Source organism: Myotis myotis, unplaced genomic scaffold (genome assembly GCF_014108235.1).
Source record: "Myotis myotis isolate mMyoMyo1 unplaced genomic scaffold, mMyoMyo1.p scaffold_m19_p_3, whole genome shotgun sequence".
NCBI lineage: Eukaryota > Metazoa > Chordata > Mammalia > Chiroptera > Vespertilionidae > Myotis > Myotis myotis.
In genome coordinates this window covers 212,512,706-212,527,618 of record NW_023416335.1, presented here as the reverse complement: position 1 = coordinate 212,527,618, position 14,913 = coordinate 212,512,706, and the positions used below count along the sequence as shown (strand labels likewise).

Below are 14,913 nucleotides of genomic sequence, written 5' to 3'. Positions count from 1 at the left end.
TCCGGCCACGCACACGCCCCCCCTCTCCCCGCCAAGACGCGCCCTGAGCTCGCTCCCATGCCCCCCATCACCCAGCCCTGGGCTTCCAGAATGAAAGGGGCCAATTCCAGTCTCAGCAGAACAGCTTTTATTGAGAAGTGCACAGGCCGCCCGCAGCCTCACCCACCAATCCCCCCACCCGACAGTCCCCCCACCCCTCCCGTGGCTGAGTCCCAGGGGGCGGGCCCTCCGCGGCTGGTCTCTGGGGGCCTCAGGGAAGGCAGTAGGTTGTATAGTTATCTTCCCAGGGGCAACATCACTGCCCTGAAACCACACAACCTACTACCTCACCCCGCCGGCTCCCTGGGTGCGGAGGGCCCGCCGCCCCGCTGCCCCACGCCAGCTCGCCCCTGCCCGTGGCCGTGGCCCTGGCCCTGGGCTGAGCGGAAGGCTGGGCGGCGCAGGGCAGGAGAAACGTGCGGGCGGTGCAGCCCACGCTGCCCGCCCGCAGTGGAGGGGGGAAGACCCCCCTTTCCCCCGCGTCCCCTCTCCTCCCCCCACCCTGCGAGGCTGCCCCCTCGTGCCCCCAGCCCGGCTCCTGGGCGCTGTCCACCGGCGATATCACAGCCGCTTCAGGAAAGACAGTAGATTGTATAGTTATCCCACATCAGGGCCGAGCCCCAAACTATACAACCTACTACCTCACCCCAAAGGGCTGTCAGTCTCGGCGAGAACTTCAGAGCTTCTTCCTGGGGGGCCGGGGGGCAGGACAGGGGGCCGCCGGGGGGCCAGGCCCACAGTGCGAGGGCTCAGGATTCTGGCTGCTGGGGCAGCTCCTGGGAGCAGCACCTCCACAGGGAGGAGCCAAGGAGAAAACCACCTACCAGAGGGGGCAGAGGAAAGGGGGAAGGGAGGGGGGGAGATGAGGGGGGGAAAGGAAAGGGGAGGGGGAAGGGAAGGTGAGGGAGGGGGAGGGGGAGAGGCTAGGGGGAAAGGAGGGGGAGGTGAGGGGGGAGAGGAAAGGGGAGGGGGAGAGGGAAGGGGAGGGGGAGGGGGAGATATGGGGAAGGGAGAGGGGGGAGATGCGGGAGGGAGAGGGGTGAGGGAAGAAGGGAGAGAACGGTAGGGGGGTTGGACTGAGAGAGGGAGAGTGCAGAGTGGTGTTTGGGAAACTCATCTAGGCACTGGGTCACCCCATCAGGACAGGAGTGGCCATCACACCCCATCAGGACAGGGAGGCCAACACGCGGCAAAAGGCGTGCGTGCGGCTGGGTCAGCGGGCGTTGTCCATGCAGCAGGTCGCTGGTTCCGTCCCGTCAGGGCAATGCCCAGGTTTCGGGCTCCATCCACCGCAGGGCGTGCAGGAGGCAGCCGGTCGATGTTTCTTTCTCCCTTCCTCTCTCTAGAAATCAATAAACTATGTAAGCCTCGCGCCTACTCACCTGGTGGATAGGTGCCTCCCTCCCTCCCTCCCTCCCTCCCCACAGACTCTGCTTTGTCTGGGCCAGAACCGCAGGCCCTAGAGGGACAGAGGGACAGGGCCTGTCCCAGGGCAGGCTGGCCCCTCCGAGGGCTCTGCACTCAGCGCCAAGGGGACAAAATCAGCCTCGACAGGCGTCACGACAGCCACCACCGCCTTCTGGGGCTGGAGAGGAGCTGGGAGGCAAGTAACGCTGCCCACCCATCTTCCAGGGGAGGCGGCAGGCCAGGTCACATGACCTTCACGAGGCCACAGCCGATGGTGGCCTGAGGTCAGACCGTCCTGCCTGGTGAGAGGGCAGAGCATGAGCTACCCCCAAACCCCTCCGACCCTCCCCAGCCGCCTCCTCCAGGCAGCGTGGGGCTGTCCCAGAGCCCCTCCCCAGGCAGCCCGGATGGGTGAAGGGGACTCCTTCTGCCATCTGCCAGCTGCGGAGAGGCCCTGCCCGGCCCTCCGTGGCCGCAGGGGTGGGGGCTGGGCAGGCCCAGGGGGAGGAGCCAGGCGCTGGGGACAGGTGTGTGGGAGGCTGGGTGGGCAGGTGGCGCTTTCAGAGGCAGGCGGATGTCTGGAGTGAGCGAGGCAGACAGACGGCGTCACCCCGCAGTCACCTCGGGCTTGGCGTGGGGCCACCGGGAGCTGGGCCCCACCACTGTCACCCCGATTAGGTTTCTCCCCATAAAGCAGCCAGTGTTCCTGCTCGTCAGGCCAACAATGGAGTCGGGAAAAGGACACGGGGGCGGCATGGGGGGCAGGTCCCCGCCAGCACCGCCGTGCAGGAGAGAGACATGCGTGGCCGTGGGGCCGGGCGGGGCCGGCGGGCCAGGGGAGGCCAGCCAGGCACTCGGTGTACGGAGCCGAGTCAGTATTGAAACTAAGGAGAAATTTAAAAAATTAACTGACGCGAAGTCAGCCTTAAAGGCAGGCTGGACCGCGTCCGCGGCTCCTCCTGTGCCTCAGGCTCCCGCCGCTGGGCTCGTCGCCCCAAGACCACACCCTGGGACACGGGCAGAGTCCAGCTGTGGCTCAGGGACAGACCCAGGCCCCCCTTCCTTCTTGGGCCCATCCTGACGCCCCTCCCCGTGCAGGTCCTGAGCGGATGCCCGGTGGTCCGGCCGGTGTCCCCTTGGTGGGAGTTGGTGCCCCGTCCTGGCCGCCCGTGGGGACCTCCCGGAGCTCCCGGGCAGGGTCAGACGTCCCTTGGCCAGAGCAGGGCCGGCGGGGGCCGAGTTTGGGAGCGAACAGGAGTAGCATCTGAGACACTGGGGGTCCTGTCTGCAGACACGCCTACCCACACTGGGGGGTGGGGCGGCGGACAGGGGCCGGGGGGCGCGGAGAGCTGGGTCCAGGGACGGCCAGGCCACGGTGTGGCCTCTCGTCTGGCCAACGAGCCACGGGCCTCGGCAAGTCACTGCCCCGTGGCCTCCGCTGCCCGCAGCCGCCCGGAGGAAGCTCGCGGGCAGCATGTGCCCAGAGAGGTGGCAGCGAGGGAGCAGCTGCCTGCACGCCCGGGGCAAAGGTCAGGCCTGCCTGGAGTCCAAAGGGGAGGCAAGCACGCGGCCGCCCCGTGGGCGCCTCCCGCGGGCATCCGACCATCAGGCAACGGTTCTAACCTCAGAGGCATGTCTTTATCTGAAAATATTCTCCACGCAGGCCATGGTCTGGGTCACAAGGCGGGGGGGGGGGGGGGGCATCATAAAAAAGCTGGTGGAACCTGCCCCGGGGCGGCCCTCCTGGGCACGGCCCCCTCTGGGGTGCCTTTCCGGCCCCCCAAGAGGCTCTGGGCCAGCCTGGCGGGTGGGACACACAGCCTGGTCGCTACATCCCCTGACCACCTGGTGCCTCCGTGCTCGGCCAGCCGCTGTCCCACAGGGACCCCCCTCCTGCTCTGCAGCCCCATGGAGACCAGCGCCCTGTCCACGTGGCACTCACCTCCTCCAGGGAGCCCCCCGCCCTGTCCCCTGAGGACACGGGCTCCTGGCAGGTGAAGGGAGTGAGGAGCCAGGGGGCTCGAGGTGGCCAAGGACCCCCAGGAGCAGGGTTTCAATCCCAGCTCTGCGGCCCTGGGTGGCAGCACCCGTGTGCTGGGCACGGGGTTCTGGGGTGCACAAGGCTGGGCAGGGCCGGGTGAAGGGCTGGCTCTGGGCCGCCCTCCAACGCGCTGGCCGGTGCCAAGCCCAGGGCGGCTGGGCCAAGGCGGGCGGGCGGGGACGGCGCTGGCTTGGCCCTGCCACCGGGGTAGGCGGGCAATGGTGCCCCCTCCTCACCGGCCGCCACCCAGACACAAAATGGCGCGGGGCTGAGGCGGCCATTTCGCGGCGCCCCCGGGAAACAAAGGCTGCGGGGACGGGGGGGAGGGGAGACGGGGGGGAGGGGGGCGTCCCCGGCTGCAGGGAGCAGTGTCCACTCTGCAAGCAGCCACCTGCCCTGGCGAGAGAGGGGCCAGGAGGGCCCTCGGGTACCCTGGGCTCGGCTGCAGGCTGTGAGGGGGCCTGGTGTTGGGGTCCCTGACAGACGAGCCCACACTCCCCACCCCACCCATCCCCGGCCAGGCCACCCGCCTCCCAAAGTCCTTCTCACCTGGGCAGGGCAGTGCAGCGGGGCCTCCTGCAGGCCGTGACGGGTCCCCCTTTCTGAGGGGCTTTGGGATGAGCCACATCCTGCAAGACACAAGGTGACCAAGGAGTCAGCGGAGTGCCCCCGAGTCTCTCAGGGACCCCACAGCCACCTGCAGGTGGCCCAGCCTGAGGTCAGGAACTTCACTTGAACATCCCAAACCCCCGCCCGCTCCCTGCAGCCCCGCCCGCCATCTCCAGTGTCCGCAGGAGGGGCTGGGGGGCTCGGGGCGCACCCAGGATGAGAGGAAGTACCCCACTCACTCTCGGAACAAGGCCCGAGACCTGGGATTAGGTCTCCCCCGAGCGAGCGAGGGAGGGGACCCCTGGGACCCACTGGACGAGGACGCGAGCCTCGGGCTCAGGCATAAAGCGGGCACAGCCTCCCAACGCAGGGGTGGCTCAGGGGGACACACCCACAAACCCCACCAGGCCAGACCCGCACGGCTGGGCCTCGGCCCCATCTGGGCTGGGGTGAGGGACCCAGGCCCAGCTCTTTCTCGGACTCTGCCCAGGCCAAGCGTGAGTGACCAGGAGGCGGCAGAGGCCGGGCACCGGGCCAGGGTCACCATGTGCGCCCCCCACTCTCCTCTCTCCGGCCCCAGCACTGGGTTTCCTGCGACTGGTCAGGCCCTCAGGCTGAGGGGAGCCGTTGGCGGCTTCGAGGATGTGCTCAAGCCCCCAGAACTGCTTGCCCTGCCCATGAGCATCCGGAACGTTCCTGTGTCCACCTGCAGGGGGACCCAAGGCTGCTGGGTTCCCTTCTCAGCTCTCCCCCTGTGGCCCTGGACAAGCCCCTCCTCCTCTGGGGGCCTCAGTCTCCTCACCTGGAGTCTGGGGGCGCAGAGCCCAGCTTCCAGATTCACAAGGGCGGGAACACACCTGGGCCCCCGGCCGGGAGACTCCTCCCAGCATCCAGCCTGACAACTCGCCCGGGGGCCGGGGTGGACACCCCCTGGGGCAGGATGGGCGGGAGCTGAGCCCCGGGAGGAACTCCAATCCCCAGCTCAGCCCCGACCTGCCCGCACTTGTCCTTGGAATGCCACGTGGCCCTGCTCCAAGGTCACCCTTCCCGCCACCGCCCGCAGCCCGCATAGAGCAGGCTCCTGACTGGCGAGGAATGCCAGGGGCGGGGCGGATGCCTGGCCGGGCCCCATGCGGGCACCCCAGGCCATAGGGGCCCGAGGGCGGGAGCCGGACAGTGAGCTTGTGGGCGGCCACACCCTGCGGCCGGAGTTGGCCAGACACAGACCAGGCTGCGTCGCCGGGGCCCGAATGGCTCCAGCGGGGACTTGGGGGGCCGACAGCTCCCCCAGCAGCCGGTGTGGTCAGGGCACGGGTGAGCTCAAGTCCCCAAGGACAGGCATCGGGCAGAGCTGCCAGAACCTCCCCGCCACATGACCCCCGTCTGGTCTCTTAAAAAGGAGCCACTTACACCCACCGTACTGAGCTGACATCAGAGAAAACGAGCAAACGGGAAACCCCAGGGGCTCTGCGGGCACCACGCTAACTGCTGACTTACCCCCCAAAAAGCAGGCCGCCGCCGCGTGTCGCACACCCACCTCGGGCTCCGCTGGGCCAGGCTGGTCACAAACGGCAGGATCTGCACTAGCAAAGCCACGGCCATCGTGCTTGACGGTGATGAGATGCCCTGGCCACCCCCACCACGACTCCCGCCCGCTGTGGACGGCCGGCTTTTGGGGGAACAGGCAGGGATGGCCTGGCGGGCAGGTCAGTTTCACTCTCGCCACGTGGTTGGTTCTGAAAGTAAATGACATTTTCCTGTCACTGCTGAAGAAACAGATCCTCATGAAGCCAGAGTTTGGGAAACGGAGAAAGGCAGCCAACACGTGTAACCGTCCGGAGGCTCAGGCCTCACGGAACCGTGCCCACCTGGCCTGGAGCGCCCCCCACAGCCTGAGCCCTGGCACCCCATCGGGGAACTGGTCACGACCACTGAACCCCCAGAAGGCAGGCTGCTTCCAGGTCCTCGCACCATAAGGAGCACCTGGTGGGCGCCCCTCTCTCTCTGTCTACGTCTTCCCCTTCTCCGGACACCCCAGGACCCCAGAAGGACGGGCCCCAGTCCTCGATGGGCCCCTCTCCCAGCTGCTCTTCCCAGGCCTGCAGCCGCCTCAGCACAGCGACGCCCGCCCTCTCCGGCAGGGTCAGTGCCCGGCCGGCCGCTGGTCTCGGAGCCCTGCCTTGGCCTCACGGGGACAGGACTTGGTGGGAAAATTGTCTGCTGGCGCCTCGGAACTCCTCACAGCGCCCGCACGGAGCACAGCGAGGCTGTCTTGTCTCCCCTTTCAGTCGCCGGACTCATGAAATGTCCCCCAAGAGCCTGCCCTGCCCGAGGGGCTCAGGCTCCCGGAGTCCCAGGAAGGGGACCTGGCTGGCACCCTGCAGGGTGGGCGACATGGGCACCACCCAGGGGCCGATCAAAGGGGGGGACATGCTAAGAGACATCAGAGCTGGCGGGACTCGGGGTGGGGGGTCTGGGCGTGGCCCGCCCGCTGCCACCCCCACCGGCAGGTCTCACGCGGGGCTGAGCGGGGAGGGCACGGGAGGCAGCGGAGGAACCGCCGCCGTAAATCACCGCCCGGCGGTGTAATTATCTGGGCACTTAAGCTCCTCTTTTTTCTCTCTCCCCCTGGGGAAATTTCCTTCATTTCCTACATTATCCCCTCTCCCCGAACTCTAAATCAACCCCGACCACGCTGCCCGCTCCTCCCAGCTCACTCCCTTGCCAACCTGGGAGGGGGGCCGGGTGCAGGGGTGGTGGGTACCCGTAGGCGATGGCTCACACCCGCCCAGGTCTCTCCTGCCCGGGACAGAAAACTCAGGTGCCACCTCACCTCTCCTTGGGCTGCGGCGACCATGTGCCCAGGTCCTCCACCTGCCTCTCCGCCTGGGATCTGCGGAGGGGCCTGGGACGGGGGGCAGCTCCAAGCTGAGTGGAGGGCGGCTGCGCCCCTAGCCTGCCCCTGGGTCGGGCCGGGTGATGCCAGGCCCACGGTGGGTCTCAGTGATGAGAGAGCGGGGTGGGCACCGCTCTGACGCCGCCACCTACCACGTACCCAGCCCTGACCCGCTGCCCCTCTAGTTCTCACTCACACCCTGGCGTTTCCACCCCACTTTACAGATGAGGAGACTGAGGCCCAGGAGGAAAGCTGCCTGCCCCGACCACGTGTGGCTCGGGTCTGAAGCTGCTGCAGGCCCCGCCCCGCGGCAGAAGCCAGGCTGTGGCATCTGGGACGTTTCGCAATAAGCGGGCGGGAGCCGAGCTTCCATGGGGAGGAGCCAAATCACCGCTTGGCAGGTGGGACGTAAAGTCCTGAGGGCCAGGCTCCTCACTGGGGGGAGGGGAGTCGACACCTCCCAGGAGCAGCAGCCGCCCAGCCCCCGGGGGGTGGGGGGGACCCTTACACTGTCTGCCCGCATTCCTGCCCTCCGGGGCCTCTCGGGGGCTCAGGGCCCTGTGGGCTCTCACGGGCAGGTCCCATGGCTCTGCTCGCCGCGGTCACAGCCCAGATGCCCAGCAGAGCCTGGTGGGCACCGCTGCCCACAGCTGAGCCGTGGGGCTGCGCACTCCAACGGGCTCGGCGTCGGCAACCAGCATCTCTGGTCAAATTCTATGACCCCTTACCTCACCAAAAAAAAAGAAAAGGAAAAGAAAATGGAAAGAAAAGCCCTCCTTGAAAACACAAAAGCCCCGAAGGGAGAATCCAGGCGACGGCGCCCTCCTCCCCCTCCCGGCTTCCTCCTCTCTGGCTCTGCAGGTGGTAAACTGAGGCCGAGAGAGCCGCTCGCCTGCAGGTGTGGGCGCCGGGCTGCCTCTGTCCAGCGCTGGAGCCGCAGCGGCTGCTGGTCGTCGAGGAAGGACGCGGCTGAGCCTGGAGCCAAGACCAGGCTCGCCCGGGGACAGGGCACCGAGGGTGCCGGCCGGGTGGGCAGCGCCCGCTGGGTCCCGGCACAGAAGGCTGCTGCTCTGCAAATGAGAAGAGACCTGGGGTGGGGGGGCTCGAACCTGGGGGGCAGGGCTCAGGGAAAGCGGGCTGGCTCCGATGGAAACCAGTCCGCGGCCACAGCAGCAGGGGGCCCCCATGGTTTCCATGGGGACGGGGCTGGAGGCAGAGCTCTGGCGAGGCCAGCAGATGTGGCCTGTGCAGGGCTGGCGTGGGGGTGGGGTGGGGGTGGGGGGAGGCGGGAGGAGGAGGCGGGGGGAGGGGGAGGGGCGGTGCCGCGCCCTTGCTGGGACGTGGCAGGGCTGGGGCTGGAGGCAGGAGCAAGTCCCCCCTCCAGGAAGTTCCCCAGGTCCGGCCTCGGACTGCTCCAGGCTACATGTCTGCTCCCCACGTGCTGGCCCAGCCCCGCGGGCGCCATCTTGGCCTGAGCCTCCTTGAGGCCCCGTGTTTGCAGAGGGAGGCCCCTCCGTCCCTGAGTGTGGGGCAGTCCAACTGTCCTGCCTCCGGCCCTGCAGCCCCGGCCCCGGCCCCACAGGTCTCCTGGGTCCAGTTCCTGCGCTCTCCTCCTGCCCCCCGGCCAGGCCTGCCCGGAGGGGGTCCCCCGCCTCCCCAGAGGCCCCCCCGGGGACCCCGAGAGCACTGAGCGCCTCTGAGGCACCGGGATCTCGGGGGATCAGGGCCAGGAACCCCACAGCGGTCTCACGGGGACCGGCAGGGCTCCTGACTGCCCAGGAGGGCTGGTTTCGCAGGAGCTGAGCCTGGCCGTGGCCATGGCCACCGGGCACCTCCTGCTGCCCTGATCTGAAGGAGCCCGCACACTGAGACCCAGGCATCTGCAGCACAAGGACCAGCTTTGGGCCCAGGCATGACCCCCCCCCCCCGCCTTCCCCCAAGATAAGTGCCTCCAAGGGGGAGGGGTGGACGTCTGCAAGGAGACCTGAGACCCCACAGGAAGGATCTGGGAGACCCCCCTCCCCCGCCCGCAGGCTCTGTCCTTCGCGGCCGCTCTGAGACCCTGCCGGCTGCCGAGAGGTCCCTGCTCGGTGCCCCCCAGCCTCCCGGAGTTTTAGTCTCCCTGATGGGAAGGCGGGCTCTCTGCAGAGCTTCTGAGAGCAGCTGGGCACAACCTCCAACATCCCCCTGGCCTCCCATGGGAGCCCCGAGAACAGGTCAGTCCCTCCCTCCTTCCCGCTGCTGCTGCCACACTATGCGCTGTCCATGGTCCCGCCGCAGGCACTCAGAGCCACAGGCCTGCAGCCCTCAGCCCTGCAGGGCCCCTGGGCTTCCTCAGCCCAGGCAGCAGGCTCTGCCCCCGCTGGTCCCGCTCCCCCTCCCCCGGCAGCGGGCTGCGGACCCGGACCCTGGCGGCCACACCTTTCCCCCTAGTGTGGGCCGTGGTGGAGCGCCCGGATGAAGGCTGCTTCCACATGGGTCCCAAAGGCCAGGGAGCCCGGTGGGTCGCCGTCCGTCCGGGTGTGACTCCCTCTGGGGGGCAGAGCTCTCCTCTGGTGCCGGAGCACCCGGGACTGAGGCCCGAGGCCCGGGGGGCCCATCCATCCAGGCCGGGAGCCTGCGCGGGTTGGCACCGGACGGCTCACTCTTTGTGCACAAAAAAGGCTCCGGCTGAGGGCACCTCTCCAGGACCCGGCTCCCCTCTGGGCCCAGCCGCTGGGCAGAGCTGCTCACCTGGACCTCACACATGGCGCTGGGATGGAGTCCTCGTCCCAGCAAGTTCACCGTGGCGCACACCAGCAGGCTCTGGCGGCGGGAAGGGCGGGAACAGCCTTTTTGCCTCCTGGAGCCCTGTGCCCGCCCACACCCGGCCGGAAGTTGGGCACACCCATCGCAGGAATCTCGGGGCTGGGCTGGGCTCCCAGGAAACTGGGCCAGAGGTGGCCCCACCCCCAAGCCTCCTGGGGGTTTGCAAGCCCTGCCCCCACCTCCCATCCAGACCCCGCACTCAGAGGCCAAAGTCCCAGAGGCCAGAGGTCGAGGCCCTTCTCCCCAGCCCACCCACACGGTCCCATGTGGGGCCACATGTAGTTCCCCGAAACCCGTGGCTGCCATCGACCCCTCCCTCTCCAGATGGGGAGCCCAGGTAGGTCAACTGCCAGCCCAGGCCTCTCCCTAGGAGGCCACAGGGAGGGAAACCCAACCGGGCCTCCAACAGGCCTCCCCAGCACGGGGCCCTTCCCCCAGGCCAATACCATTGCCCCCATGTCAACGGCAGAGACGTGAGCCTACGTGCGGGCGAATGGCTCTTATCAGGCCTCCTGTCCAAGGCCGGCTGGGCAATCGCACTGGCTCATCAGCCCTCCCCCCACCACCACGTCCCCCTCTCCCCCTCCCCTCCCCCTCTCCAGGGGCCCGGCACGTAGGCGCACGTGCACACATGCACACGGCCTGCCCACCCAGGCTCTGGCCGCTCCCACCCGCCTGCCCAGCCGCCATTTCCTCTCCCGGGCCCCAGCCTCGCTTCAGTCTGCAAATGGCCGCCCCCGGCACCGCCTGGCCCCGAGGGGACAGGGCCCTGCCTGGCCAGAGCCCAGAGTGCAGCGGCTGGGCAAGGGCCCCTCCTTCCCCCACCAGCAGCCCCGCACGGGGGTGGCTGTCCACCCACTGGCTGTTTGGCGGCCCCAGGGTGGCCCATGGCCAACCCCAGGCAGACACATGGCCACCAATCGCCCGTCCACCTCTGGAAGCTGAGATGGTTCAAACCCACCAAGTTTTTCTTGCACCCAAGTTTCTCCACGTACCCCGGAGTACAGGACACCTGTGTGTCCACGCACACGTGCTCCACGCACGGGCCACGGTGCAGAGAGCAAGCCATCCGCATCCGGCCGCCACGTGGACACCCGTGTTTGCGCTCAGTGAACGCAGAATGAGTACAGGTTCTGGAGGACACAGGCCCGCGTGCGAACCCCGTGCCAGCCCTCAGCAGCGGGTTGATTCTGGGGAACTCACTCGCCTGAGCTTGGTGCCCCACCCCCACCCCCAGGAATGGCCCTGAGGACAGCCCTTGCATCCAGGCGTTTCTGAGGGGCTCTGTGTGAGCTAGGCGTGTGCTAAGTGCTGTCCGCGTGTCACCGTGAGGCCGGGACACGTGCTGGCCCATTGCACAGACGGGGAAGGAGGCACAGCGAGGTGAAGCTCGCCCCTGACCAGGGAGGAGAGGCCCCCATCGCTGAGACTGACCCGAATCTTCTAGAGCCCCCGGACCCGGGCCAGGGCCAGAGCCCCGACACTGACAAGAAATACAACTCAGATGCCGAGACAGGGTCGACCACAGGCTAAAAGGACCCCCCGTCGGAAAGGACGAAAGGGTTTTTAAAAATCTGGGAAATTGGCTCCCCAACGGGGCTGGCAAATGCCATTAACTGTTCCTTCCCTTCCCCAGCATCTCCACCAACAGGTACGTCCCTAAAACAAGCCTCAAAAAAAGCCGCAGCCCAACTCGGACTTACTCTGCAGGACGCAGCCCAGCCGGCCTGCTGGAGGCACGGACCGCTGCCCGCCACCCAGGGAAGGGGCCTCGGGGCTGGGGGCTGGGAACAGGAAAGGAATCCAGAAGTTAGAGATGCAGCAGCAAACACTTAAAAACGAGGAGGAGGGGGGAGAGGAGCCCTCGGAGCTGATTACAACACCGTGATGTGAGCAAATTCACAAAATAAACAGTCGCCAGCGTTTGCCAAAGATTGAGGCTGTAAAAGTGCTCTGCCCGCCGGGCGGCGATAGGGACCGATATAGGGTGCACTTTATCTTGGCAAGATAAATTTTTTTAAATTTATGGCTACTCTTTGTAGTTACCTGTTGATTATTATTTTTTTTTTTTTTAGTTTGGATTTTAAAGTACCTTTAGACCGTGCCAAATATTTAACCAGCTGTTTTTTCATAGAAGTCTCAAAATGACTTTATGGAAGGCTGAACATACAACACCCAGACAGTCAATGTCCGTCCTGAACACCGTGAAGATAGCACAGTCTAACCCTGCCCACACCCCACAACGCTGAGTTCCAACCCAGGGTTAGCGTGGCCCACGCTGCAGAACAAGATAAAAACTGGTAACTCATTAAGACACGGCAGGTCCTTTGACCGAGGTCATGTGCTGTCTCAGAAGGCAGAGATAAAGACCAAAATTTAAATTAAAATCTAATGAAGGGGATCGTGTTCCCCGGCGGAATTTTTCGGGAGCGGGAAGGTCACTGGGTCAGGCTGCTCCTCGACTCGGAGGCAACTTGTTTGTTTTGACCTCCGATCTCCCAAACCGGCGGCTCCACCACCGAACTACGCCGTGTGGCCGAGGCCGGGAGCCCGGCAGACCAGCCCATCTGTGCTGTGAGGACGGGCCACTTCAGTCTACAGCAGAGTTTATACAGAAGCGACGATGTGAAAACTGCTATGCGTGCTGCTTCTTTAAAAAAAAAAAAAAAAACCCTGCTGAAAAGTAGCGGGTGCCATGGAGAATGCTGAGGTTCTGCCTGATTTACAAAAACAAAAAAACAAAAAGCCTACGGAATTTTTCACTGATTTGGGGAAGAGGTCTATTTGACTGATTTCACCCAAGTTAAGAACTACGATGGTCACTGACCAGCCAGCCGCCTCTGCAAGTTAACTGTTCCTGCTGGGTAAGGTGGTGGCCACAGACATTAAAACCATGAGGCGGGCCTCATCTCGGTGCAAAATCCTAATTCAGAACGAAAACGCTCATTTATGGAAATTAATTGATTTTATGCTACTTGCCCCACCTTGTCCAAAAAGAAGATGAGTTAATACTCAGAAAATGTGACTACCTACCTATCATTCCAGGATTTGGGATTAAAAATCTCTTTCACCTGCGTTAATTACACCAAAAAAAGTCAAATTAAAAGAGATGAGCAGTGGGCAGCTATTAAAAGTATTAAGTGCTTTTAAAAATGATTAACACCCCCCCCAACCTCCAAATGCCTCTCTCTTGCTCACTTGCCTTTAAAGTGTATGACACCCCGTTTCTTTCTCTGACTTTTATTTTGTCACCGGTGTTTCATGGGGGCTTGCTAAATATTTGGGTGGCACGCGCCTGCCGCCTGCAGCAGCGGGACATGGCTGTCACACCGCGGAAATGTTTTAATTCCCGCCGCTGCGTGCGCCCGTCTCCGCAGCCCAGTCCTCCAGGATGGACTGCTGTCTGGTCTCAGAACAAAGCAGCCGCCGAATTTTCCTCATGTGGGCTGAGCTGCTCGGGCCCCCACGGCTCCGAATTAGAAAAACAAAGGTGCACGCACACAAGAATTTGCCTGTGAGCTGCAAGCTAGAACTTTCTGGACCGAGCGTGCCATTTTGCATAAATCAAGACCCGGGCTGCCCTGAAACGCGGGGAAGCCGGCTGCGTCTGCAGGCCACGCTTCGTCAGCCCGCCCGAGGGCGGAGGTGAGCTCGCAGCTGCACTTTGCAAAGCCCACCTTTTAAGGGAAAAGGTTCAGCCACTCCGAAGGGTCAGGGACCAACAAAGAAACTCAGGCAGCCCCGGCCCCAGCTCTCCGCGAGCCCTGGCGGGGCCCCGGGGACACGGCAGGAGGTCCGTAAGGGACTCCCACCCCCGCCGGCCACTGCTCTGCAGGTCGGCACCAGCACGGGATTGGGGACACGCAGGGCCCCCCAGGGTCTGTCCAGTGGACAAGCCCATGTGCCCCCCGCATGCAGGCGGTGGGCAGGGCGGCTAGGAGCCGGCCCGGCACTGCTAGTGCTTAAACGAGGGCTTAAAAAATGAAAAGCCCCCAAACCTAACAGATCCTCCCACACCGAGCTGAGAGTCCGAAACAGCTTTCTTTTCTTTCTTTTTTCAAAAAATAAAATACAACGAAAGGGAAAGAGAACTGGATCCCCACGCTGTGGACACGGCGGCATTGAAGAGGCCGGACCACATAAAGGGCCTCTGTTCCCCAGGCGCGGCCACCTCGGAGTGCCAGCCAGGCCGCCGGCCGCGGAGCCGCCGGGAGGGGCGTGGGCGCCTCCGGTGTCTGTCCCTGTGCCACTCCTGACGCTGCCAGAGATTAAAACACCAGCGATAGCGGTCCGGAGGCGAGCGGACACGCGAACACGGCAGAGCAGGCCGTGCCTTTCATGCCTCCCGGAACGCTCGCTCAGATGACTGAGCGCGGCTGCTGTGCAGAACGTCCCTTTTCATTGTGATCTCTAAAGCTGCGGGTCTTAGAAAAAAATGGGCTCGGCTGCCACATTTCCCTGCAGTTTCTGGAAGGACTGACTTCACTAAAGCTGGGGGGGGGGGGGGGGCTCTGAGATAGAATTTGAATTCCGGAGAACCAATTAGAGGAGGGAAGGGAACAGCACGAACACAAGATGGCAGAGCCTCGGCTCGGCTCCAGAAGAGAAGCCAGAGGCGACTTACCCAGGCGCCGGGGAACGAGGAGCTCTCTCCAGAGTGAGGACGTGAACCGTCGTGCCCGCTGGTCACGGCGGCGGCCGCTGAGCACGGGTCCCGCTGGCCAGGCCAGGCCCAGGTGCCAGCCCCGGTCAGACGGGCCCTCGGGTGTCCTGGTCTCTGGCCGCCGTCGTCTGTCCGTCCCCGCTCCTGGCTGGCGTGGCCTGGGCCTCGGCCACCGGAGGCAGGGCTGCCAGGAGCGAGTGGCGCTGGGAGCCCGGCTGGCAGCCCGGGAGGAGAAAATGCTACTTTTGTCTCCTGCGCTCGCTCTCGTCTGGCACTGGCTGCGGGGAGGGGGCCGGGCGCGCTCGGCCCCGCCCACCGGGAATTTTTGAAAGATGCTCATGGGTGTCAGAGGCAGACGTGGCAGAGGCGGGTGGGCCGGACCCCCAAACGAGGCGGGGGCGGGGGGGGGGCTGGCCGGGGGGGGGGGGCGGGAGGAGAAAGCTGCAGCGT

At 65.2% G+C, this 14,913-nt stretch overlaps 1 protein-coding gene across 6 annotated transcripts; it reads right to left on the bottom strand.

The window, feature by feature from the left end:
• Nucleotides 1–1,036: 1,036 nt before the first annotated feature.
• Nucleotides 1,037–14,799, bottom strand: LOC118651522. Of its 6 annotated transcripts, none has more exons than XR_004966287.1 (4): nucleotides 14,425–14,799; nucleotides 5,634–5,832; nucleotides 4,037–4,116; nucleotides 1,037–1,381 (listed from the first exon to the last, which is right to left on the bottom strand). XR_004966287.1 is itself a non-coding variant. In XM_036300775.1 (3 exons), exons 1-3 carry the CDS (start codon nucleotides 10,104–10,106, stop codon nucleotides 1,195–1,197), a joined length of 648 nt encoding a protein of 215 aa, XP_036156668.1. In that variant the 5' UTR covers nucleotides 10,107–10,343; the 3' UTR covers nucleotides 1,037–1,194. The 6 variants fall into 6 exon arrangements, 1 of the variants encoding a protein (XP_036156668.1); XR_004966285.1 differs by lacking the exon at nucleotides 14,425–14,799 and adding an exon at nucleotides 9,726–10,343 and having other exon boundaries at nucleotides 5,594–8,062; XR_004966283.1 differs by lacking the exon at nucleotides 14,425–14,799 and adding an exon at nucleotides 9,726–10,343 and having other exon boundaries at nucleotides 5,634–8,062.
• Between the last annotated feature and the right edge of the window lie 114 nt (nucleotides 14,800–14,913).

Bases quoted from the DNA above. Each gene is read 5' to 3' on its own strand.
- LOC118651522 (XM_036300775.1), bottom strand. From the start codon at position 10,106: ATGGCAGCCACGGGTTTCGGGGAACTACATGTGGCCCCACATGGGACC. The intron at 4,117-9,725 runs GTGAGCAGCTCT...TGTGTCTTGCAG, and splicing joins GCGCCATGTGTGAGGTCCAG to GATGTGGCTCATCCCAAAGC. The intron at 1,382-4,036 runs GTGAGAAGGACT...ATTGATTTCTAG, and splicing joins CGCTGCACTGCCCTGCCCAG to AGAGAGGAAGGGAGAAAGAA.